Genomic DNA, 26951 nt, shown 5'->3' with positions numbered 1-26951 from the left:
TTATCTCCCAAGATGTCACGATCAATAGTTACCACGGCATCAAGACAGGGTCAGCGCTGCTCCCTCTGCCATGCCTTACATGTCTATTAGACTGTGCAGCAGACATATTGCCCGTCACTGCTGCATTAGGATACAAGGTGTACCACTGCATTATAAAAACACTGTTCCCTTAGTGGGACTGAAAAATAATAGTTATAGATTAATAAAGTTTATAAAATAAAAAAAAATTACCATAAAAAGTGGTTATCTTGTGAAAGTGATATATAAAAAAAACACATATGATATCACTTCGTGCTTGCAGGAATCCTTATAATAAGGAAAACCCTGTGAAAAACATAAGTTTTTTTTTTATTCATTCTGCTCTCTGATGAAATAATAAATGGTAATCAATAACTCCCATGTACCACAGAAAGTGGTACCAATGAAAAAGACATAACGATCTGCAAAAAACAATAAGTATTTAAAGAAAAGTATTAAAAAGTATTTTTTTTTTTAAATGCACATATTTGGTATCACCATAACTATACTGACCCATGAAATTACAGTAATATGCTAGTTATGCTGCATGGTGATCATCGTAAATGTAAAGTGCAAAAAACAAAAGCCCAACTAAATAATACAATTCAATCCGCAAAAACAAAACCTCAAACGGTTACACTGAAGGAAAAAAAATAAAAAATTAAAAGCCACTAAGTGTCTTATTTCATACTCCTCCTTGGCTAAAAATAATCCTCAAAAAAATAAGGAGTATTCTTAGGCTACTTTCACACTAGCGTTTTGGAGCCCATGACAGATCTCAGAAAGGGAAAGCCAAATGGATCAGATTTGCCCTAATGCATTCTGAATAGAAAAGGATCCTCTCAGAATGCTTCCGTTCAGTCACCATTCGGCTCTAGAGGCCGACACCAAAACACTGCCTGCAGCGTTTTTCTGTCCGCGATCTGTTGCGGAGCAAGCTGGATCCGTCCTGACACACAATCTAAGTCAATGGGGATGGATCCGTTTTCTCAGACACAATAGAAAACGGATCTGTCTCCCATTGACTTTCAATGGTGTTCAAGACAGATCCATCATGGCTTTAGAAGACATAATACAACCGGATCCGTTCATGACGGACGCATGCGGTTGTATTATTGTAACAGAAGCGTTTTTGCAGATCCATGACAGATCCGAAAAAAATGCTAATGTGAAAGTAGCCTTAAGAAAAAATGTAGTGTGACCTTTGGGAGCGGCACGACAGTGTTATATATATATATATGGCTGCACCTGTCTACAGGTTGTGTGCGCTATTGCAACTCAACCGTTCACAATGGATCTGAGCTGTAATACCAGGCACTACCCATGGACAGATGTGGCACGGTTTATGGAAGAAAGCAGCCATGTTTTTGTAATCTGGAACAGTTGGGTTTTCACCCTGTAAAGACATTTGGCATTTTGTAAGGTGCGGCCACCGTGACGCAACAGTGGAACAGCTGCTACTACACAACATACGCAAAAATCAGTCATTCCAAAAAGATCCCATTGCAGAAGTCACTTTATTAGTGCTGTACAGGCCTGGTCAGGACTTTGCTTTGGGCTACTTATTAATTTTGTGTAAAAGATCAATGTCATATTGTTTCTTTTTTTTTTTTTTTATAACTTATAAACATGATTTACATCCACGCACCTAAAGATGGAGATCAGGTGGCAGCAGGACTCACCCCCAACCCCTCCGACAGCAGCACAAGGTCTATAAGGACAGAGGGCTCAGGTAAGGCCCAGAACAGACCTGACCCCCTCCCCCATATAGGACAGTTCCCTAGTAATCTGTAGAAAAAAAGAAATCCAGGAGGGGAGCAGATGACAGAACCACCACACACAGGATGAATACCCCCCTACATTCACATCTCAAAATCCCCATGGGAAGAACTGATGAATATCTGATAAGAGAGACGATAAAATAAGACAACTATAAGGAGTAAATCCTCAGTGCAGGACTCCAGAGAAAGAAGGAAAGACCGTCCTCCCCACAGAGAACATACATAGAAGGGAAGGTGGAGAGAACTACAAGGCCGGCGCTCTCTCCATTCTAGGTACCTACATTAAATATTCACAGACCGTTCATTCACTGCCTCCCTGCCCCAATGATAAAATAAATGTCATAAAATGTGCCTGGCAGGAGTTTGGGGAGAAAGAGCAAATTTAGAGTCTGAAAGGGTGTGGTGGAGGCTGTCAGAAAGCAGGAGGGAGAGGCCACATGTCTGACCGTGGAGGGGAGACCACAAGCTGAGCATGAGAAGCTGAGGTTAACCAATGGTCAGGCCAAAGCCACACTGGAATTTGTTCTTCCTGTGGTTGAGGAAGGCTCCCATGGCTAGCGTGAGGGGGAGCGGCGGGAGCTTCTTTTCTAAAGTAGCACCGACAACCCAGTTACTGTCCACTGAACCTGAAAAAGAAAAATGGAGGCATTACTGGCAGGCTACAGATCACAAGGGCCTACAACCAGGAGTACAAAGGCTTTAACAGCTCAGTCACCTGTAGCAGCTGGTACAGTGAGGTACCGTCCACCCCATGGCAGCCTGGTAGCAGTTTTAGGGCTCTGATTGTTATACTCTCATTCGAAGAGGCTGTGTTTGGTACTATAAATGTGAATGGGGGCGAGCGTAATTCAAATTACAATCTATGGATAAGCGTGGCTTATATACCCAAAAAATAAATATATTGTGACTTCTATGCACAGTCACCAAGAGCTGCGATCCCACAGCAGCTGCCTGGGCAATGAACTGTATCCTCCTGGTTACTATACAGTGAAAAGCTGTTGACATCACGCTGCCAACAACACATGCAAAAGGGGCCTACACACATGCAGAAAAGACACACTGCCCTCTGCTGGTGACACAATGTAATAACTCATACCTTTAAAAAGCAGGTTGGCTTTGGGGAGGTCCAGCTGGTAACCAAAGGAGGCACTAGTGTCCTGCATCCGAGTGCTAGCTTCAAACTCCACTCCTACTTGAAGCTAAAGAGACAACGAGTGGAATGTTACACACAAAATGTGGTTCTGATGTTTTACAGCACACGTACAGTAGATACAATATGTCCGGATACATCATGATAACGTGGAAAGCAGTTATTAGTTTTTTAGCACACTGTTGGCAGAGCAAGTGGATGAGGCACATGTAACACTGCCCATATCATGACTCCCGAAGAAAATTGGCAAGAAGCGGGATATGATATAAAAAAATAAAAATAAAACACAACCATTACTCACCCGTTAATTCCCCTCCCGGTCCTACAGTGATGACGTCACACACATCATTCCCATGACCACTGTGGCCACCACTGGTCTCAGCAATCACATGCCACAGTGGCCCATGACTGATAATGTGTGTGTCACTAGTGTAGGACAGGCTTGGGATTTACTGGGGGACTAATTTTTTTTTTTTTTACATTTGAAACCATTTCCTGCTCTTTCTTAAAATCTTAGGCAACCCCCGTAAGTGATGTCGAGCGTTCTGGATGATGTTTAGTTACAAACTTCATGGCAGATCATAGTCATGTCCCTGCCAATTAGAGCCACACAGTCACAAGTCAACGCCAATCTCAGATGCCAGAAGTACAGTCCAGACTACCCAATGGGGAAGAACGTCCTGCCCTCAGTATTGCCAAATGTTCCAAGTGCCTTCATGGACTACTGACAGATAGGCCGCGTTCAAAGAATCCACCATCTCAGAAAGGTTTGAATCAGTGGCCTTTCAGGTCATTTCTAAGGCTAGTTCCACACTAGCGTTACAGAGATCCGGCAGGGAACAGCATTGCCAGACGCTGCCTGAATGTCTGCCGGCCCCAATTACTATGATGGAGACCAGTGGAGATCCGGCCACAACCCGGCAAATATGCTGAGAATTGGCCGGCCAAAAAACAATATTGTTCCTATTATATCATATAGTAATAGATGCAGAATCCTAACACTTATCAGGGTTTCTCATATTATAAAGGGTGTGGGTCCGACCTCTGGGTCTCCCACAATGCTGTCAATGAAGGTGCCACAGTTTGTTTAGTGCTGCGTCCCCTTTACTGCTTAGGAACTGCCCCGTGGTCCGATTTAAGTGAATGGGGCCAAGGTCCAGTTCCCTGCACAGCCAGCTGACCAGAATCTCTTCATTCTTGGGATGAGTGGGGGCCTCAGAGGTAAAAACCCCTGTATCCTGGCACTATACTATCAACTTTGGGAAACCCCTAAACCCCTAGAGTAGCCTGCAGCTATACCACCCAAAACACAAGAACCAGCATATTCTATTAAAAGCCAAAGGTAAACCGAGATCAGTCACACTAGCCTTAGCTCCAGGAAGCTAGCGAGTGCAAAATGGAAAATCTGCACATACCTGATCGTTGGCTTTATGGTAATACGTTGCGTGTGCTCCAGCCTGTCCCAGTGTGAGTGTCGCCGTCCAATTAGGAGCTTTAAAAAACAAAAACATCATATACATTGTTATACCACATGTCAGTGTGCATGGCGGGGGAAGAGCAGGACGTCAGGGAGCAGCTGCAGACAGGGGTGACAGAGTGGGCACAGTTTTAGCAATTATCGGCCTTTGAAATCTTACCCTTGGGTGACCAGAGATAAAGAATTAATGGCCCTAGTATATAATGGGACTCTAGTCTATTTAACTAATCATAACAATTTGCCCGGAGTTGCACTTTAACTGTAATGGGTTACCAACCGTTGCCTCCCGTTTACAGCACAAGGGGTAACAAGACAGGAATCCTGGTGGTTATGAATACCATGCGAGAACAGGGGACGTCACTCCTAGCTCTCCCGACAACGTCACCAATTACCTCCGCTTTCATAAAAGTCTCATTACAGTCACAAGTGATCCGATGCCGCGAGTACTAAATTACACTTAATGCTCTGTTATTTGGGTAATTACACACATTAACGCTCCACTTGTATTTCAGACTTCAGTTAAGTCTATAAATCGCCCATCTGCCCGAGGCACTCATTACATGCATTAATGCTCCCCACTCCTAATGTGTGGCCTGAATGAGTAAACTGAACCCCAGATAATCCATGATGAATGCATGACGGCACATATTCAGATAATTCACACGTGGCGACATTACAAGGGCTCACACCAGCCAACTCTAACTAAGTAGGGCAGATTTATTAACCCTGCCTAAGACTGTTTTTTAAGATGGTGAATCAGCAGTTGTCAGCCAAAACCAGGGGAGGTGCCTACAGAGAAAAAGTATAATGGAATAATTTGCGCCTCTTATGTTTTGGACCCCCTGCTGCTTTTTGGAGAAAATTAATGACCTCTTTCCCACAAAGCTACACCAAATTGTGCAGCAATCTATAGCAGAAGAAGTGCAGCCACTGTATGAGCCGCCATTTTTATCTGCAGACTTTCAATCCCAGCCTGAAAATTTGGCCAAGACTGGCACGCTATGAAATACAGTAAACCAAGCAATGGACACACACAATTCATGGAGTTCAGCAACACATGACAGAACTTCTAACCTTTTATTGCCCAATGGAAAGCAGAAACCTGTAAGGCCTCTTTCACACGGGCGTCACGTTTTGGCTCCGGATGCGTCCCGGGTGCATTGCGGCAAACCCGCGCGAGTAGGTATGCAATTTCAGTCAGTTTTGACTGCGATTGAGTTCCGTTGTTCAGTTTTTATCGCGCGAGTGATTAAAAACTGAATGTGGTACCCAGAGCCGAACCCGGATTTCTTCACTGTAGTTCAGGTTTGGGTTCAAGGTTGTGTAGATGTAATTATTTTCTCTTATAACATGGTTATAAAGGAAAATAATAGCATTCGTAATACAGAATGCTTAGTAAAATAGGGCTGGAGGGGTTAAAAATAAAAATAAATAAAAAAGATAAATAATTTAACTCTCCTTAATCCACTTGTTCTTCAGGACCTGGGTAAAGGACCTTTGATGACATCACTGCGCTCATCACATGATCCATCACCATGGTGATGGATCATGTGATGAGCACAGTGACGTCACCACAGGTCCTTTTCCTCACAGATCAGCAAAGAAGAAGAAGACAGAAGAGAAGCCGGGCTGCGCAGACAAGTGGATTAAGGCGAGTTAAATTATTTTTATTTTATTTTTTAACCCCTCCAGCCCTATTTTTACTAAGCATTCTGTATTAAGAATGCTATTATTTTCCCTTATAACCATGTTATAAGGGAAAATAATATAACAATCGGGTCTCCATCCTGATCATCTACTAGAAACCATGCATGAAATTCACCCCGCATCTGCACTTGCTTGCAGATTCTTGCGATTTTCACACAGCCCCATTCACTTCTATGGGCCTGCGTTGCGTGAAAAACACACATAATAGAGCATGCTGCGATTTTCACGCAACGCACAAGTGATGCGTGAAAATCACCGCTCATGTGCACAGCCCCATAGAAATGAATGGGTCTGGATTCAGTGTGGGTGTAATGCGTTCACCTCACGCATTGCACCCGTGCGGAAATCTCGCCTGTGTGAAAGAGGCCTAACACGGTGGATTAATGAATGGGACGCGGATGCACAAGGCTTTGGCATTCCAGAAATCGTTTGCAGGCAAACTGCTAGAATCGTGTACTTATTGTGTCCCACTACCATCACATGTGCCATTATAAAGGCTGATGCATCAGTTACCAGGAAGAGTTAAAAGGGTTATCCAATTTCTCAAACCCCCCCCCCCCACATGTACCAGGCCTCTCACTGGTAATATACTTACTCCGGTCACCGCCTGCCATTGGCTACTCCCTCACCCCACACCGGATGTTTTTATCCATGTGCAGGGAGAAGCAGCAGCAGCAGCGGTGCAGGGATCAGGAGCTGCGCCGGGAGCGGGGTAAGTATATTACCGTGAGGGGCCCAGAACATTTGGGGGGGGGGGTTGAGAAATTGGATAACCCCTTAAAAGGATATGTACTCTTCTGCAACCAGCTTGTTTAATTCTTTTAAATCATTTTTTTTTTTCAGACTACATTCACATCAGCGGTAAACGTATCCATTTTCAAAGGTTTCGGCCAGACAAAAAAATGTTTTCGACCCGCTAACATGGCACTTCTGCTAGAAAGTGGCAGGATCCCCACCAGATCCCATTATAGTCAACGGGTTCTGGCTGTGAATGGCCGTATCCGGTGAATTCTGGCAGACTGTTCTCTGCCGGAAGATGCACCAAGTTTATTAAACAACTTGCAATGTTGTAGAAATTTGGTGCGAATCATGGCAGTGCAAAGAAGGCATCCAAAATTTGTGATTAAAGCCCCCGGTCTGTAAGATGTTTTTTCACAAATTTTCCAAATCATGAAGAGAACACTATGGGAAAATACCAGACTCAGAGGACGCTGAATTACGGGGGTGGGGGAAATACTTACCCAAAAACTACGTCAAAACACAAAAGAAAACAATACAATACAGCATTTTTTTGTGCCGGGGGGGGAGACAACTATCTTTTTATCAGTTTTTAGCACCTTATCAGGTGGATTCACACAAACCTCTATCACACGCACCATAAGAACCAGCAACTCTACATATTTTAGCAGAGTGCAGAAAGTTTTCACATACAGATTCCTCAGCCCAAGCAAAACACGCAGGCCGGCTAGGAGAGGTTTGAATTCATTTCCTGGACTGGATTTATGTATTGTCTCTTAAGTTACCTGTGTATCTTCCTGCTAGAGACATAACTGTTCCCTCCTCCCCAGGACGCTTATGGTAGACGAGTTCCCCTCCTAGTGCCAGACTAGGAGTGATGCTTTGGAGATAGTGAGCAACTACAATACCTGTTGAGAATAATGCAGAGGGCAGGTTTAGTGAATATGAAAACGGCTGATGCCACTTAGGATAACTTTACAACGTGAACTCCGGCAGCCTGATCTGGCAGAGGAACATATTTCTGGAGTTTAGCATATCCGCCAAAGAGCCAAGCACTTACAGATCCCTATTGGCTACAATAGGATCTGACAGGGATCTGGAGGCTTTCCGGCAAAAAAGCGGACAAAAAGTGCTGCATGCACAAATTTTTGTCCGGCCAAAAGCCAGCATTTATGCAGGAAAGTGGCCAGCAGTCTATTCCTCTACTGGACCAGGTTGCTTCCGTTTACATCAAATATGTGAATGTGGCCTAAAGAGGCATTCCTATCTAGAAATGTCAACAGCATAATACATAAATGTCCAGATGGGACAACTCCTTTAAAGGGTTTCTGTCACCACAATGTTTGCTATTAAACAGGCTGATATTATACATGTGCAAATGTCACCTGAATTTAAGTCTGCTATTCTTATTTTTTTTCCAGTGTGCCCCCGTTTTGTGCAATTATAACTTTTATTATATGCAAATTAGCCTCTAGGAGCAGGGGGGGCTTTGCACCTGCTCCTAGAGGCTCTGTTCTCCCACCTCATGTCACGCCCTTCGACTCTTGATTGACAGGGCCAGGCCAGCGTTGGTCTCCGCCTGTCAGCCCTGTCTGCCTGGGAAATCCTGCGCCGCCCTGTTCAGTATTCGGCGCAGGCGCAGTGAGGAAGCTGGCAGATGGCAAGTGTCCTTCCCTTACTGCGCCTTCGCCGAATACTGAACAGGACGGGTACAGGCGCGAAATTTCCCTGGCAGACAGGGCCAGCAGGAGGAGACCAACGCTGGCCTGGCCCAGTCAATCGAGAGTCGAAGGGCGTGACATGAGGTGGGAGAACGTAGCCTCTAGTACCAGGGGCAATGCTCCCCCTGCTCCTAGAGGCTTAGTTGCATATAATAAAAGTTATAATTGAACAAAAATGGGGGCACACTGGAAAAAAAAAGGAGATTTTTGTATAACTTACCAGTTAAATCTCTTTCTCGCTCTTCCTTGGGGGACACAGACCTTGGGTATAGCTCAGCTCCCTAGGAGGCGTGACACTAAGTAAAACTGTTAAGCCCCTCCTCCATCAGCTATACCCTCAGCCTGGAGATAGAGGCTACCAGTTGCGTGTCCAAGTAGTGAAAGGATAACAACCAATAACGGAAACAACCAGCCAGCAACCCAACGGGGCGCCAGACCATAACCCTGTAACCAAACACAGAAGGGTGGGTGCTGTGTCCCCCAAGGAAGAGCGAGAAAGAGATTTAACTGGTAAGTTATACAAAAATCTCCTTTTCTCGCCCATTTTCCTTGGGGGACACAGACCTTGGGACGTTCAAGAGCAGTCCAAGAAGGGAGGGACCACAAACCCAAGGCGGAACACCACCAGAGCATCAGGAAACCGCTGCCTGCAAAACCAGGCGGCCCAAAGCAGCATCCGCTGATGCATGCGTATGCACCCTATAGAACTTTGTGAAAGTGTGCAGAGAGGACCAAGTGGCTGCTTTGCACAACTGTTCAGCCGAGGCCCGATGCCTCTGCGCCCAGGAAGCTCCGACTGCTCTGGTGGAATGAGCAGTGACGCCGAAAGGCGGAGGTCTGCCCTTGGCTCGATAAGCCTCAGACACCGCCAGTTTAATGAAACGGGCAATAGCCACCTTGGAGACCGCCAACCCTTTGCGCGAACCCTCCGGAACCACAAACAGGGAGTCCGTGCGCCGAAAGGACCCGGTGACCTCCAAGTAAATCCTCAACGCCCTGACCACATCCAGACGGTGCAGTTCCCGTTCTCTGGGGTGGGAAGGAGAGGGACAGAGCGACGGAAGGACGATGTCCTCATTGATGTGAAAGGCGGAGACCACCTTTGGCAGGAAAGTCGGGACAGGCCGAAGCACAACCTTATCCTGGTGGAAGATCAGGAAAGGTTCGGAGCAAGAAAGAGCCGCTAACTCCGACACCCGTCGGAGAGACGTGACGGCCACAAGAAAGATGACCTTGCAGGACAGAAGGCGAAGGGAGACCTCCCGTAAAGGCTCGAAGGGGGCTGATTGGAGCGCCGAGAGCACCACATTCAGGTCCCAGGAAGGAACTGGAGGGCGGTACGGCGGAACAGAGTGAGCCACCCCTTGTAAAAAGGTCTTAATTGGCCCTAGAGGGGCCAGGGGACGCTGGAGAAGAATAGACAGCGCCGAAATCTGACCCTTCAGAGAACTGAGGCACAGCCCCAGGTCCAGACCCGACTGGAGGAAGGACAGGATTGTGGGAAGAGAAAACCGGAGAGGTGGGATGCTCCGGGACTCACAGAACCCCAGATAGGACCTCCAAACCCGATAGTAGATCCTAGAGGATACGGGCTTACGAGCCCGGATCGAATTCGCGCCACGGAAGGACGAGCGCGTCGGCGCCGTATGCCTTCGGGTCCCGTGCCCTGGCCAGGTATAGGGGGACCTTGTGGTTGAATTTGGAGGCCATGAGGTCCACGTCGGGGCGACCCCAGCGAAGACAAAGGGCTTCGAACACCTCTGGGTGCAGGGACCATTCTCCCGGGTCGATGGTGGACCGGCTGAGGAAATCCGCCGCCCAGTTGTCCACCCCCGGGATGTAAATCGCAGATAAGGCCGGCACGTGCGTCTCCGCCCAGAGGAGAATGAGGGTCACCTCTTGCATCGCTGCGAGTGCCTCCCTGATGGTTTATGTATGCCACAGCCGTGGCATTGTCCGATTGGATCCGAACAGGGTGGCCCCTCAGCAGATGGGTCCAGTGTCTGAGGGACAGAAGAATTGCCCTCAGTTCCAGAATATTGATTGGAAGTCTGGACTCCGATAGAGACCAAACGCCCTGGACGGACCGGGGAGGGAAAACCCCCCCCCCACCCCCGTAAGCTGGCATCTGTGGTAATCACCAGCCAGTTCAGTGGAAGGAAGGACTTCCCCCTTAGAGGGATATGCAACCACCAGCCGAGGGAAGCCCGAGCCAGGGGAGGCAGAAGAAAGGTCCTGTCCAGACTCCTCGGTGATTTGTCCCAGGCCGACAGAATTGCCCTCTGAAAGGTGCGGGATCGGAATTGTGCGAACGGCACCGCTTCGAAACAGGCAACCATCTTTCCCAACAACCGCATGCTGGATCTGAGGGAAGGGCGGTGATGACGGAGGAGACTGCGAACCGACCCGCGAAGGGCCAGACGCTTGTCCGACGGAAGGCGGACCTCCGCCAACTCTGTATCCAGGAGCATCCCCAGGAAGATCAGCCGTCTGGAGGGGGTAAGGGAAGATTTGGGGTGGTTGATAATCCAACCGAACCGCGTCAGGGTCTCCAGAGTGAGTTCCACACTGCGGGATGTCTGAGAGAAGGAGGGTGCCTTGACCAGGATGTCGTCCAAGTATGGGAGAAGAAAAACACTTCTTGAACGTAGAAGGGCCAAGACAGGGGCCAGGACCTTGGTGAACACTCGAGGAGCCGTCGCCAGACCAAAGGGAAGGGCGACGAATTGGAAGTGATCGTCCCCCACCGCGAAGCGCAGGAAGCGGTGATGACATGGAGCAACCGGAACATGGAGGTATGCATCCTGAATGTCGATTGAGGCCATGAAATCCCCTCTTTCCAGGGAGGCCACTGCGGACCTGAGAGACTCCATCCGGAATCTCTGCAGTCGGAGAAAACGGTTCAGGCGTTTTAGGTCCAAGATCGGACGCACTGAGCCTTCCTTCTTGGGAACCACAAAGAGGTTCGAGTAGAACCCCCTGAACCTTTCCGTCGGAGGCACGGGGGCGACGACACCCTTGTCCATTAGAGAGTGAATGGCCGCGAAGAAGGCGGCCACTCGTACGGGATCTCGCGGAGGACGGGATCGGAAGAAACGGTCTGGCGGAATGGACGTCTGAGATGTGGGCCCGCCATACGTTCCTGAATAGGAGAAGGCGGCCCCCCACCCGGGTGGGTGGGGGCGCACCTTCAGGCAGAGGGCTGCTGGCCTGTGGGAGCCCGTGCAGGCTGGGACTTGCGCCAGGTAGGTTGCGTCCGAAAAAACGGCTTCTTGCGTCTATCCTGGGCTGGGCCAGAGGAAGAAGAACTGGCCGCGGGTCTAGACCCGGTGGGCTTGCGAAAGGACCGAAAACGGGACGAACCAGCGCGACCACGGGGGGCGCCCATTAGCCTGGGGGAGGTGAGTACTCTTCCCACCCGTGGCCTCTGATATAAGTTCGTCCAGACGGGTTCCGAACAGGCGGGAACCCGTGAATGGTAGGCCGGCCAAAGAGCGTTTGGAAGCGGCGTCCGCCGCCCAAACCTTCAGCCAGAGTTCCCTCCTGACAGAAACTGCCAGGGCAGAGGAACGGGCAATGAGGGCACCCGCATCAAGGGAGGCCTCACAGACGAATTTTCCGGCCTGAACAATTAGTTGGGCTAAGGAACGGAGGTCCTGAACAGGGACGTCCGACCCTAACTCCCGTTCCAGTTGCAAACCCCATTCAGAGACCGCTTTGCCAACCCAGGCGGAGGCAAAGACCGGTCTAAGGGCCGAACCAGAGGCAGTAAATATGGCCTTGGAGAGGGATTCCGTACGACGGTCCTCAACAGACTGGAGGGAAGATCCGTCCTGTACAGGAATAGTAGTGCTTTTGGACAGGCGAGCCACGGGAGGATCAACCTTAGGCGGGGATGTCCACGTGGTCACAGAATCCGCTGGAAAGGGATAACAAATGTCCAGCTTTTTGGGTGTAATAAAGCGGACATTAGGCCGAGTCCAAGCCTTGGATACCACAGAAGAAAAATCAGCGTGTATGGGAAAAACCTTGGAGGCCTGTTTGAGGCGGAGAAAGGACACGCCGGCCTGTTCAGAGCTGGGGGGGGTCATCGTGTAGCTGAAAGGTATCACGGATGCTAGTGACAAGATGCCCCACCGCGGACGCCAATTTGGACGGAAGCTCCGAGTCCATGTCCACGTCCGAATCCGCCAGTTCTCCCTCAGAAAGCGTATCCCTTTGAGAGGATAGACTTGACTGAGCTCGCACGCATGGCGGAGAGAGCGAAGCATCTGGAGAAGATGTGCGCTCAACCCTTGAACGTTTCTGAGTATGCCGGGCCCTGGAAGATTCCTGGGAGGCAGGGAACCAGTGGGGGCGGCAGAAACGGTAGTCCCAGCGGGTGCGACAGGGATTGTGGCAGCCTGCGGGAGAGGCGGTCTATCCACGAGACGGCCCACTACGTGTGTAAGGCTTTCCACCGCCTGAGACAGAGACCTAGCCCAGTCAGGGGGTTCACAGGCACCGGGGGGCGCAGCGGGAAGCGGGCCCTGCACCGGGGCCTGACATGCAAGGCAATGCGGCTCAGATTGCCCACGCGGAAAAAGTTCCTTACAGGCGGTACAGGCATGGTACCAGGGTTTGGGGGCACCTGTGGGATCTGACATGCTGAAAGTGTGGTTGTACTCTAATATAGAGACCACAAAGGGTTATAGCAGCTATGACCAGGAGGGTTAGGAGAGGGTTAACTGTCCTACCAGTGCCTCAGAAGAACGTCAGGAGATGGCCCAGATCAGCAGCAGCAGAGAAGCAGTGAACAGCAGAGAGCAGCAGAGAGCGCCCACAGAAGCCGAGCGATGTACACAGGAGGTTAGAGTCCCCCACCGTGTCCCAGCTTCCTGTCAGGAGTGAGGAAGCGCGGGAAACCTCAGCAGAAAGCGCGGGGAACAAGCTCCGCCCCCTCCAGCGCTTGAAATGTCTCCTGTGAAGGAGAACGTAGCTCCGCCCCCAAAATGACGCACACGTAAGCCCCGCCCCCTGCCGGGACCGCTAAGCCCCGCCCCCCGTTCTCGGCGGGAAGGGGGAGAGAGAGAAGAGAAAAATGGAGTCAGCCCCGAATGAGGGGGAGGGGGGGGGGGGGGAAAGATAGCAGCGTGGGGGGGGGGGAACGGCGTGGGGGTGCTGAGGATGCTGCTGTGCTGCATTGTCCTGCAGATGAGCGCTCAGAATGAGCGACCACGGGTGCCCCCCTTACCCAGAGGGGTAGATGCAGATAGGGACGGGGTATGGGCTGGAATAGCCATCTCACCGTCCGACGTCTTCACCCTCAGTCCCTTCCAGCAGGGTCGCCCCTTCAGCCACTGGCACCGCAGTGGCAGGAAGCTGGAAGAGGGGCTTGGCGTGCGGGCGACCCCCTAGCTGGCGGGATGTAGGGGAGCCATTGCTGCCCAGATCCTCCTATTGCTTCTGTGGGGGAGGCAGCAGTGCAGATAAGTTGGCACTGGCGCAGCTCAACCCCGGGAGAGCAGAGAGGTCTAATGCGTCTCTGGTATCCCTAGGAAAAAATAAAATAACAAAATTAGAAGAAAAAGTAAAAATAACAAGGAGAAAACAGCCCTGCAGTAGCAGGGAGTGTCTTGCCTCCTTGGACACTAAGCTAAAACTGGTAGCCTCTATCTCCAGGCTGAGGGTATAGCTGATGGAGGAGGGGCTTAACAGTTTTACTTAGTGTCACGCCTCCTAGGGAGCTGAGCTATACCCAAGGTCTGTGTCCCCCAAGGAAAATGGGCGAGAAATATAAATAAATGAATAGCAGACAAATTCAAGTGACATTTGCACATATATAATGTCAGCCTGTTTAACAGCAAAAATTGTGATGACAGAAACCGTTTAAACTAGCTCTCTGGTTCCATAGAAAGGTTTGGTGTAACCAAAACTGCTACAACTAGAGATCTTGCAGACACGACTTGTACAGAATGTTCAGTAGATTTTGCATGAGACCGAAAATAAAATAATAGATACTGTTTAGTTGCCATGGTCTAAGCCACCACTAGAGGGAGCCTAGGAGCTTGCGACATACCATTTATGGCTTGTCCAAACTGTTTTTGTGCTCTAAGGGTACTTTCACACTTGCGGCAGGACGGATCCGACAGGCTGTTCACCAGTTCGGATCCGTCCTGCGGCTATTTCGCTGTGCCGCCGCTCTGTATCCATTGACTATAATGGGGACGGGGGCAGAGCTCCGGCGCAGCACGGCGAAAGGCTGCCAGACTAAAATTACTGCATGTCAGGCTTTTTAGTCGGCGGCTTTCGCCATGCTGCACCGGAGCTCCGCCCCCGTCCTGGCGGCACGGAGAAATAGCCGCAGGACGGATCCGACATGGTGAACAGCCTGTCGGATCCGTCCTGCCGCAAGTGTGAAAGTAGCCTAATTCTGCACCGAAAACCACCTCCCACTGATTTCCATAGGGAGTCTGCACTGCCGTTCATGCAGCTGACTGAGCAAAGAAAAGACATGGCCATTCTTGGGGGTGGCTTCCACACAGACAGTCTGCTCACAGATTACCCCACTGAAGAAAGATAAAGCCAGCAGTGGATCTGCTGCATTCCAACTGCAAAACACAGATTGTGTGTGGTGCTCGGCACACAAAAAACTGTGAACTCACCGTTATACGTATATTCATCTCAATAATAAATATGTATGCAGCAAGCATTGAAGATCACCCTAGCGCTTGATCCAATTCTACAAAATGTCATGGAGAAGAGAAGCTTTATAATCTGCTCACCAGATCCCACCAATACATCTGGGTTGCCGAGCGTGACTGCAGCGGTGAAATCTTCTCCTCTGTATTCTGTATCTATCTGCCAGTTCACAAACTTAGACTGCTGAGTCTAGAAGAGAAAGGCACGGGATGAACCGTTAATGGGGGCATCAAAGACAATGTTAGGGGATTTCACACTATAGTGGCAATGGGATATGTCAAAAATGTGTCCAGGAGCTGGGGAAACCCATTAAAAACTAATTTTTCAATAACTAACCCCTTAAGGCCACTTTGCGTCTGCAGATGAGTGATCTCCAAGAGCTATAACTTAACATTTTCCTACAGGCAAAGCTGTATGAAGGTCTCTTTTCTTGTGTGACGTGTTGACATTTTTTTTGGTGCTTTGGGGTACATCTATGGAATAGTAAAAAACTGCAACTCCTCTGATCGCTTCTGTATTACTTTGAATACTTAGCGGATTATTAAGGTCATGCCTCTGGTGAAGACCTTGGGAGCCTCTGCCAAGTCATTGGCACTGCACAATCACACTGGTGTTGCCACGGTGTGATGGCGGGAGCCACCTCGCTTTGTTAAAACACCCTAGATGCCACTGACTGCAGCAGGATGTTTGTTGTATATAACATCCAGCACCCACTGACGATTCCACGGGCACAGGAACGTACTATAATATACTACCATGATAGGAAGCCTACAGTTTGGATAATCGTATGTTCATTTGTGGGAAGAGGCTATAGGGCCCTTTACACAAGCTGACAAATAGGGCAATTATCAGGAAGAAAAGTTCCTAGAAATACTAAATCCCAATAATTGTCCTATGTAAAGGTGCTGCCGATGACCCAATTAATGAGAATATGCGTGTTCATCATGTGAAAGCATCGCTGATGCCACCAAAATCATTTCTGGGCAGCAGATCGTCCTGTGTTAGAGATTTGCAGCCCAGAATCAAGGATTCTCTATGGGGACAGGTGATCACAGTAGTGAATGATTGCCCTGTACAGCAGAGGAGATTGCTGCATGTAAATGCTGCTCTCAATTAGGCAGTAATCAGAAAGGAACGGCTCATACCCCATAACTGCCTGCACAGTTGGCCCCAATAAAGTGTCTCCGCTGATAAAAGGAGCTGGAGAATTTTAAGGCACAGTCAAACCCCGGCGGGGACGGACGGACACGTAACCCATCATAGGCAAATGAAAGGATAAAATACAGGACATACAGAAGGATAGCAATACCAATTACATTCACCCCTTACCTGTAATGCCACCTTTGATCGTACGTGTTGAGTTAGCTGATGGATTATTTGTGCGTTCAGGCTGCCACTGTTATCTACATCACCTACTAATACTGGGAATGCCTGGGAAGAGAATTAAAAGGAAAAAGAAAGAAAGTTAGAGAAATGTTCAAATTCACCTCCCACGCAGTCCTGTCTATAGTACTGGAAGTAAGGGAAATGCTATAAAATCCATAATGATACTGGAAGTGAGACAGATAACGGCAATTACCGCATTGTTGTAGGTCTACAACTACTGTGAATGTAAAGCAGCTCATGTCTGTGGCATTTAATACCCCTTAGGGTATATCCACTGGAAAAAAAGACCAAACGATGCATTTCTTGTGGCAAAAATGCTGGTGACTTGATGCAGAATTCACACTTTTCGTTGTAATTGGAGGAATCCGCAATGAAAATCTGCAGCTTCAGGAGGTAAAAATCTTCACCAGTCAGTGAAGGGTTGCACCATGTACCGTATCAGCGTCTCAATACTTTTTCAATACTTTGATGCCAGAATTGTCAGTTTTTCGATACTATGCTGCGCTATTGCACCGCTTAATATCAGAGTATGGTGCGCATAGCATGGAGAGGAACGGGCTGAGGGGGGGGGATATGAAAATGAAAGCTGACTGACTTGCCCTTCAGCTCCTGCTACCCTGCCACCAGCCGCCCCCCCCCTGCTCCTGTACAGTGAATCCCAGTGCCCACCTGGATTGTAAGCACTGACTTGTCCACTCCACCACCAACCAGTACTACAAGCTGGCCATGCCTGGACGGGGATCCATGTGCCCCGATACAAATGACACTGCTGGTCCAAAGGGCAGGGCCTCTGCTAATGAAGGGGCGGCATATTCAATGACAAGGTTTGGCTATGATAACTGGCTATCTGCATGTGTCAGGAGTTGGGCGGGGCCTCAGTCTTGGGCCTCTTGCACATGGCCGTTGTGCAGCCGTTCCGTGAATTGGGGACCGCAATTTGTGGTCCCCAATACATGGGCCCCATCCTTGCTGCAGCGGATCCGTGATCTGTCCACACAGTAAGAAAATAAATAAAAATAGCACGCGGCCAATGCCCGCATATTGCTGACCCTCTGTTTGCAGACCGCAATACGGGCCACAGAAAAATGGAAAGGAAAACACAACGGAAACAAAAAATGGATCCGTAAAAAACGGACCGCAAAACACTGAAAAAGCCATACGGTCGTGTGCATGAGCCCTTAATGTGACGCACATGGTTTTATCACTTCAGACTTCAATGGGCCTCATATTAAAGGGGTTGTCTCACTTTAGCAAATGGCATTTATCATGTAGTTTATACCAGGCACTTACTAATGTACTGTGATTGTCCATATTGTCTCCTTTGCTGGTTCGATTAATTTTCCATCTCAATATAAATGTCTCATTTCCAGGGGGTACATCCACCTTGCAACCCATCAGTGGTGGTCGTGCTTGCCCAATTTAGGAAAATGCACTGGCTTATGCGCACTCCCGTGGTCCCGGCCACCAGAGAGTCTAGCACTTTTTCCTGTAGTGTGCAAACATGGCCACCACTGCTGGATTGCATGGTGGTCATAACCCCTGTATATGAGCAGTATATGATGAGATGGAAAATGAATCCAGCCATCAAAAGAGGCAATATGGATAACAACAATACATTAGTAAGTGCCTTGTATTAACTTTCGCTACAAAAAATCTAATTATCTATGGTGCCCAGTGCACAAGAAAAAAAAACTATGCCAGAAATGTACTTTTTGGTAACATGCCCTCACAGAAAAACTATCTATAAAAACTACAACACGCCATGCAAAAAATGAGGTATCACATATCTCCTTTGGCAGAAAAAGTTCAAACCCTCACAATGGTCATGTAGTGAGGAAGAAAGCGGAGCGAAGAGTCTTCCAGTGTTCGGTGTCTATGAGGGTGGTAGAAAGTCAAGTTCAACGCTCTGATCTTTCTATTAGTCCCACAGATATGTGAAGGGGTCCTCCAGGACTAGAAAAAGATGGTTGCTTACTTCCAAGAATACAACCACACCTGTCCACAGGTTATGTGTATTACAGTTCAACCCCATTCGCGTTAATGTAACTAAACTGCAATACATGACTCAACCCATGGACCGGTGTGGGACAGTTTTTGGAATAAAGCAGGCCAGACAGGTGACACACATGCTCAATCATAGCAACATTCAAACTCCTCCTCACTACGGTCCTGCAGTGAAGAAGAACGGGGGGGGGGGGGGGGGGGGGCGGCTCAAGTGCTTTGAGTGACTAGTTCCCATGAGCCCAGCAGAAGCAGCTAAGCCCAACATTCGACTCTTACCCTTAGGGTCCATTCACACGTCCGCAAAAGGGTCCGCAATTTTGCGAAACGGGTGGGACCCATTAATTCTCTATGGGCCCGGACGTGAAGCATTTGCGGAGCGCGGCCCCAAACTTCCGGTCTGCAGCTCCGCAAAAGTTAGAACATGTACTATTCTTGTCCGCAGCTGTGGACAAGAATAAGCATTTCTATAGCGGGTGCCGGCCGGGGCCACAACACACCACGGATGTGTGAATGGAACCTTAGACTAAGTTTAAATCTGCACCGGGTTTTGTCCAGCCAAAACCCGGCACGCATGCTGGAAACTGGGTGGATCTTCTAAGTCTACAAGTGGTGTACACATGGATGGAGACATAATAAATGTTGAATTGTGGACCATCACCGACTAAGGGAACATATTTCATTATGTCCATTCTACAGCCACAAGGAACCATTCATCGGAACACAGTGAATTTATGATGAAGACAGCTGTATGTTTCTTTTAGGACCACCCACCGTTCAACCATATCTCACCTCTGTGGGGCTCAGCTGCTTTGTTCCAACGTATGTGGCTCCAAAATGATAATTTGAGTCGCCAACAGTACTGAGTGTGATTGTGTGATTTACCTGGGATACAAAACGAGAAAGTGAAAAAAATATATATAATAATTGTGGCACAATCATAACCCAACTGAAAACCATAAAGAAACGCATGTACTGAGAGCATTTAAAGGGGTGTCTACTCTCTGAGCACAGCTGTCAATCAAAGGACGTGCCCTTCTTCCCCTTTTTCGCTCCAGGCTGCACGGTTAGCCTATGATAACCAATGCCCAATCAACCAAGTGACGTTCTATCAATGATTTAACTTTTCACAAAACTTTGGATATGTTATAAAGACATACCAAAAGTTTAGATCAGTCCCTAGAATGAGGGGAGAGAAAGACGCACATAGCATGCTCTCTCCTCGCTGAACAAGCCAGGCTCCATAGAAGTCTATGGGCCCGTCCCGATACCGTCCTCAAGGAGAAAGTGCATAATATGTGCCTGCTTCTCTCCCCTCATTCTAGGAACTGTAGGGGTCTCAGCACTCAGACTCCAACCGAACTAAACTTTTGATACGTCTCTAAAACATATCAAAGAGTTTTGTGAAACGTTAGTGGCCCTTTAAATGATCAGGAAGTGGTATATTATATATCTATAGTATTTCTAGTGTGTGATTAGTGACCTAACCCGCACAGTAAAATCCTTACCTGGAAATAATTGCTTAACCCTTTATTTACAGTCAGTTTTACTCCTTCCATCTGCATGGGGAATAACTCTGAAAATCAAGAAACAAATACATTACTCAAAAACCAAGCCCAAAAAAAATCACGTGGATTACTTTTCATCTGTCTGCTAAGCAACACTTGTGATCAGGACACTGCAGGAGACCTGACTGGACCTCCACTTCTTCATACACACCCACCAGACTACCGGATGACTGTCTAGACTAAAAAAAACTTCAGCTGCAAGAAATTGTAGGTATGAACTTACGGTAGGTATGTGCAGACATCAACAACAATGTGCCCTTTCACTAACAGTAAATTTGGAATACTGTAAAAATCCAAAAGAATATGTACAGGGTGAGTCAAGTCGCACGACCCTCTTTTATTTCAGAAACTAAAGGGAAAATGAAATATCTGAATACCCCAGCAAGTAATGGGTGAGGTGGGCCTATTTTTCAGGCTATGTCTGGAACATGGCCGCCATCTTGAAAGCTGCCATATTTGATCAAGGGCAAATTTTCCCAATGGGAAGTGGGTTATGTAGCATATCAAAGACGGACAGAATTTTCTTAGAAATCGATTGCTGCAATCAGATTTGCAATATCTCCGGTTCAAAAGTTATCAACACAAAGTTCAAAACTTTAAAGTTCTGTGTTCAGCATCATGGACAACATATTCAACACATCAAATAGCTGTGCATCACAGGGAACGTTCCCAATTGTGTTGATAGCTTTTAAAACACAAGAGATATTGCAAATCTGATAGTGTCAATCGATTTCTGAGAAAGTTCTGGTCTGCTGTGATATGCTACATGACCCCCTTCCCATTGAAAAAAATTTGCCCTTGATCTAAGATGTTCCAGACATAACCTAAAAGGTAGGCCCCCTCACCCATTACTTGCTGGGGTATTCAGATATTTCATTTTCCCTTTCGTTTCTGAAATAAAAGGGTGGCCTGCGACTTGACTCACTCTGTATATCCACACTTTGGCCTACTCAGTTTAACAATTTACACTGTCCCCAATACATCTGCTATGACCTTAGATAAAATCCTCTGTGACAATAAACTAAAGTGTTTAGCACCCCCTTGGTGCAAGAGTGCCACCATACAGGGCGCTGCAGCCAAGACATTCCCTCGATTCATGAGGGGTCCAGATGTCGAGCCCCCGCCAATCATAAAGTGATTGCATATCCTAGTCACGTCATGATTTAGTCACTACAGAGTCCCCTAATCCCAACTAGATGATACTGTGTGGATTGGCACATCTACTTGTCCTTATTGTCACAGGGTTTCTATGAACAATAAAAGACGGCTAAAGTACCTGTCCTGTATGGCTTCCATGTAGGACAATGAAGGACAATGAAGGACCGCTGCCATAGCCTAACAGACACAAGCAGGGCCGGTGGGGTGGAGTATGCACCTAACATCCCAGCTACACACAGATCTCCTACCTTTACATTTGCGATGACATTCCTCAAAGGTGCCAGGATTAGGTAACCGCTCTTCCTGGGGTTCTTTCTTCTCAGCAGCTGTGCCAATGCCAGAAACAGGGGGCATTGTGAATCCCGGAGGAACATTTACTAAACCTGGGCCTGGGGGAGATCCGGCAGGGGGTGGTGCAGGAGAACTGGCAGCTAGAACGTTCCCCATTTTTGCTATGAAGGAAAAAACAGCACAGAGTTAGTGACACAATCAAGGCCATATTAAAGTGACACTGCTGGCAACAGTGTGGAGTGGAGGAGCTTGTCACCAAAGTCCCACACCAATTGGGGGGGGGGGGTTTGTAGCAGCCACCCTGCATGCTCAAACCTTGGGCCACACTAACTGCTGCCCAGGATATGAATACACTGACAGTGAGTAATAGAATGAAGAATCGCACTCAATTCAAATGTCTCTGGTGCCAGTCAAGGGCTGCGAACAGCCAGCAAATATAAAATGAAAATTGCGGCACTCAGATTTGGATTATTGCATTCAAACTTTTTTTATTTTTTCAAGTTTTAGCAGTAGTTTCATCCAAAAAAGCCCAATTAGATCCTTGGTACAAACAGTGTATTAAGACCAGACGTTTTGGTCATTTCAGACCTTCATCAGTGGTCACATACTTTATCTGAAACAATACATGGTGCGAGACATGAGTTGGTATGAAAACAACTGAAAATACATATTTTATATAAAAAGAAATAATTTTTTTTGTATATATATTATATATAGTAATCCAATATGTTGCTTAATACATAGCTTGGTTGACACATAAAGGAACATACTACAGACGTCTCAGGATGAAAAAATAAATAAATTTGAATGCAATAATCCAAATCTGAGTGCCGCAATTTTCATTTTATATTTATGAATACACTGACAGGCTGCAGGGGCGCTTGACCAGAAGACACCCAAGGTTCCCCCAAACGGCGGCACTGCCTTTGGCTGTGGAAAGAAAAATCAAGTAAAGTAAAAGCCTGCCCCATTGTCCAAGCCGCATCCCTTTCTGATACTTCAACAGAAGCTTGGTGAAAACTAAAGCTTTAAAGGGCTTCTCTGGGCATTTAATATTGATGACCCCCCTCCTCAGGATAGGTCATCAATATCAGATTGATGGGGGTCTGGCACCCCGCGATAAGCTTGATGAAGGAAAGCCGTGCACAGTGCGCACGTACAGTCTGCTCGCAGCTGCTATGTCTATGGAGACCACAGAGGAAGGTTTCAACCGAAAAGCGCGTTGGGGTGTGTGGTCTTCCTGTGGACTTGTCATTCTAGAATTACAGTATGTGACCTTTTCTGCTTACCTGGTATATACCATTGTTGTTGAGCCTTTTTGAACAAGTTTTTACCATATCCTTTTGCCACTTGGTTGTGGCTTGCACATGTACTTTATTATGGTACCTGCTGCATTTGACTAAATAGATGTCTATTCAATCAATGATTTATACTTGAGAGCTGCTACTCTTCACTGCTTATATTGCAGTTTGCACATGCACTTTATATTCAACGGCACCTTCCATTCTCATTGATTGTGGACATCTATATGTACATACATATTTCATACAGCAGTATTTTGTCTGTAGGCTCCATTGTTCAGGTCACGTGTTTTATTATACCTTTGTACTCTATAAATTCTCCCAGGATTGTACCGCACTTGTCTCTCATCTCCTTTTGTATGTTTTAATCATGTACTCTAATAAAACAATATTTTTACACCTCATCAATTCTCAGTGTTCGCTTATAGGTTTCTCTATGTCTATGGAGAGCAGGAAGAGAGAATGAAGATTGCAGCAGATCGCGGAGGTGCCGGGTGTCAGACCCCGCCCATCTGATAGTGATGACCCATGCTGAGGATAGCTTATCAATATGAAAAGCCCAGAGAACCCTTTAAGATAGTAGAAGGTTGAAAATCCATTTATTTGGCAACTATTCCTCCCAACCCCCCAATTACCATACAGGCTGGGCTCATCCAAGTGTGCATGTGTCCTCAATTGGGTGGAGAGGGAAAAAGACAAAACAGGACACCTCTGGCGTCAGCTTATCGCCCATGGGATCCGACATGTCTGATCTTTCTGAGCCCTGATGTCTGTGGTTGGGAGACAGTCGGGACATCCTCCTGGACTGACGGCTGAACCTGCTGATGTCATGAGATGTGTATGGCCGCCCTATGATATGAAATCATCCTGCTTCTCTGCCAGATTTCTATCTAGAAGGGCCAAGGCAGGCTGTGGCTCGTGACTATATTATGTCTCTTAAACGCGGTGTGAAGGAAAGAGGGTAGTGACACGGGTCACAGGATGGTGGTATAATAAGTCTATGGGTGACATGTGACTAACTACTACTTTCTACAGGGTGGGGCACGATGTAGTAGAGGATATGGAGGTCACAGAGAAGGCCTTCACCGCATGCTCTATGCACCACTATTGTATGCCTCAATGGCAGGACCCATCAGAGGCTATTCATTTCTGTTCTTCTCCATCATAGGAACAGAAAAATTTAAAATAACCGACATGCCGAATCAGTCACATGACAGACATCAATAGCCCCCGATGGACCCCCACCGACTGGACTGGGGTCCGCCAGGAGTGTCATTTTGCTGGACAAAACAGGACAGCATGCTGCACTACTCTGTCCGCCTGCGAGAGAACCTCCTGAAAGAAACTCCATAATAAAGTTAAAGGGGTTCTCCAGGCTTTTTAGGAAATGTGTCTTGTGGAAGAAAGATCGTTTTCTTAGTACTTACCCCTCCGCTGCACTCACACAGCCTGCGGGCTCGAACGCCCAGGTCCAGACTGTGCCCTGCCCTTCCTTCCATTTAATGCTACGATGCTGAACAAGAAGAGAAGGGCAAAGATCCAGTCGGGACCCAGGCGGAAGAGCCAGCAGGATCGAGGGACAGGTAACTAAACAATCTTTCTTCCACAGGACAGAAGGGCCGACTTCCTAAAAAGCTCATCCTTTAACGCACTTTCAAACATACTTGATCACCGCAGGCCGGAGTGACATCATCTGACCAGAGCTGCCAATCACAAAACGATGCAGTATCGGTCACGTGACATCACTATAGCTGAATGGGGAACTACGGAGTATATAGGAAAGGCCTAACACTAACTCACCATTTGGATGGTTAGGCAGAGGGTAGGGTGCAATACCTGCTCTAAAACATTACCAAAAAAATGCATAAGTAGCAATTCCCCAACTCCTGATCAGACAGATAGCGCCTGCGTCCTGTAAATCTGTCAGACAGGCCAGGGGAGGAGAAGGAAAGGGAAGCAGCCAAATCACATAATCCTTGGTTCCAAACTTGGGACTTTGAGGTTCGTGCAGAACTACAACTTGAGGGCATGCTGGGGGTTGTAGTTTACAAATAGCTTAAAGATTGCTAATAGAGACATGTGGTAACTGCTATTTGTGCAATTGCCCATTACCCCCATTGAAAGTGGGCCTGCACCAACGCTAAGCATTATGGGATACTTCCTCCACACTCAGCCTTCACTGTAATGATAATGGTGGAGATGAGGCGGGCACAGGACCCTGCCGGTCAGTCACTGCTGCTGCGCTTGTCCCCTACCTATTCCAATAACCTTCCCGGCATGTCCCATTCATACTGTGTGCGCCAGAAACATGTGCCACCCTCTCTGAGGCTCCATGCGGGCACACCCCAGAAACATCGCCCCCTCTCCCCTCTACTTTACACTCACCGTGGCTCTTCTCTTTCCTGGGGGGTCTACGGGATTTTTCACATACACTCACGCACGACACGCGCAGCCAAACCGGCAAGCCACTCAAGCCCCGCCTCCGCTCACGGTATTGGCAGAAAAACAGAAGTCCCGCCTCACTTTCTTACATTCATTGGCTTTTTTCTAATGTCAATCAACCGGCTACTGCAGCGCAACCTAGCCTGCGCACTGCTCACCTCTGATTGGTTACTAGCCCGGCAAGCGGGGCTTTCCATTGGTTGAAGGTGGAATTGAGGTCGCAGGGCAAGGTCATGTGAGCCGCCCCATAGTTCCACGTTTTTTATTTTTTTTTATTTTTAGTCGCCATCTTTCATCCGGTTGTTATGGTGACCATGACGTTCCCCTGGCGAGTTTTGATGACGTTGAGCTAGTTAATAACCCTCCCCCCATGGGTTTACTTACGGTGGATTCTAAATCCCATGCGACGTAAGGACCTTATGATGTCATAGGGTCATGTGACATTAGGATAATTATTATTATATTGCTAATCTTTATTAGCATGGGATGACGATATTACCCCGCTAGGACATCTCTGTGTCTGCTTCAAACCCACTTTAGCATGTCACGTGACGGTATGACATCACAAGGTCCTTACGGCGCGTGGGATTTAGACACTACCTTTTACTGTAGTCTGTGGGGCCGAAGACTGAAGGACTATCCCTAAACATTTGCCACAGCATGCATCCTGGGACTTGTAGGAAAACCATAGTTTTTTTTAGAGTATATATATCCTTTATGGGCCAACTTTTTTTTTTAGTTTTTGCCTTTAAAGGTTTAAGCCCCCCCCCTCCCCCCCTTCCCCAAGGTTTTTTAGTTTTTTAATTGACATGGCTGTATGTGGCCTAGTTTTATGTGAGAGAAGCATCTGAGGGAACGTATAAATTGCTTTGTAATTTATATACTTTTTGCATTGCAAATATAGGAAAAGTGACATTTGACATGCTTTTTTATTTTATTGTTCACACTGTACATATTTCACACTGAATTAGGTTGTTCAGGTTATTTTGGCCGTGTGGATACCTAGTAAGTGTAGGTTTTTGGGTTGTTTTTTTGCTTAAAGTTAAAGGGGTTCAGAGTGTAACCCGCACATATCCCCATCTTCACCCAGGCAGCCCCTCTGAGATGAGAGGCATTTTTAGGAGATCCGGTCAGGGGTGCATCTAGCCTTTCTGCTGTCTGAGACGAAAACTGAAATGGCTCCCCTCCCTCCCCAATGCCAAATTTTTAACCTAACTCCTTCCCTTCAGCCCATGGTCCTTCGGTTGCCCCTACCTGGTGGTACCTGAGGCGATCGCTTTACCTGGCCTCATTGGTGATGCACCCCTGGATCCGGTGACGTACCTGTCTCTCCATAGGGACTGCCAGGCGGAGGCTTCCGCCCAGCAGTGAGCCTGGTGACGTAATAGCCTGTAAAAACGGCTAGGGCAGCACTAAAGCCCCCCCTATCTGAGCCAGTGACATCACCGGTAACACTGCTGGGCGGAAGTCTCCACCCAGCAGTGTGTTGTTATAAACAAAGAAGCTTATGAAATGCTCCGATGCTCATGTC

The 26951-nt window shown here is 47.7% G+C and overlaps 1 protein-coding gene across 1 annotated transcript; it reads right to left on the bottom strand.

Moving 5' to 3' along the window:
* Positions 1 to 1516: 1516 nt before the first annotated feature.
* TOMM40 (translocase of outer mitochondrial membrane 40) lies at positions 1517 to 25474 on the bottom strand. The gene is made up of 10 exons (XM_044272959.1): positions 25364 to 25474; positions 21635 to 21838; positions 20169 to 20236; positions 19453 to 19545; positions 16603 to 16704; positions 15357 to 15462; positions 7657 to 7779; positions 4365 to 4441; positions 2896 to 2998; positions 1517 to 2425 (listed from the first exon to the last, which is right to left on the bottom strand). Exons 2-10 carry the CDS (start codon positions 21831 to 21833, stop codon positions 2286 to 2288), a joined length of 1011 nt encoding a protein of 336 aa, XP_044128894.1. The 5' UTR covers positions 21834 to 21838; positions 25364 to 25474; the 3' UTR covers positions 1517 to 2285.
* Between the last annotated feature and the right edge of the window lie 1477 nt (positions 25475 to 26951).

This window comes from Bufo gargarizans, unplaced genomic scaffold (assembly GCF_014858855.1).
Source record: "Bufo gargarizans isolate SCDJY-AF-19 unplaced genomic scaffold, ASM1485885v1 fragScaff_scaffold_289_pilon:::fragment_2:::debris, whole genome shotgun sequence".
In the NCBI taxonomy this organism is placed as follows: Eukaryota; Metazoa; Chordata; class Amphibia; order Anura; family Bufonidae; genus Bufo; species Bufo gargarizans.
The sequence above is the reverse complement of the archived record's forward strand: the minus strand, read 5'-3'. Positions and strand labels throughout refer to the sequence as shown.

What these genes read in the sequence shown, in the direction of transcription:
- TOMM40 (XM_044272959.1), bottom strand. Translation starts at nt 21,833, where the DNA reads ATGGGGAACGTTCTAGCTGCCAGTTCTCCTGCACCACCCCCTGCCGGA. An exon ending in ATGTCATCGCAAATGTAAAG is followed by an intron (nt 20,237 to 21,634) that starts GTAGGAGATCTG and finishes CTTGATTTTCAG; the next exon opens with AGTTATTCCCCATGCAGATG. An exon ending in ACCATAAAGCCAACGATCAG is followed by an intron (nt 2,999 to 4,364) that starts GTATGTGCAGAT and finishes TTGTCTCTTTAG; the next exon opens with CTTCAAGTAGGAGTGGAGTT.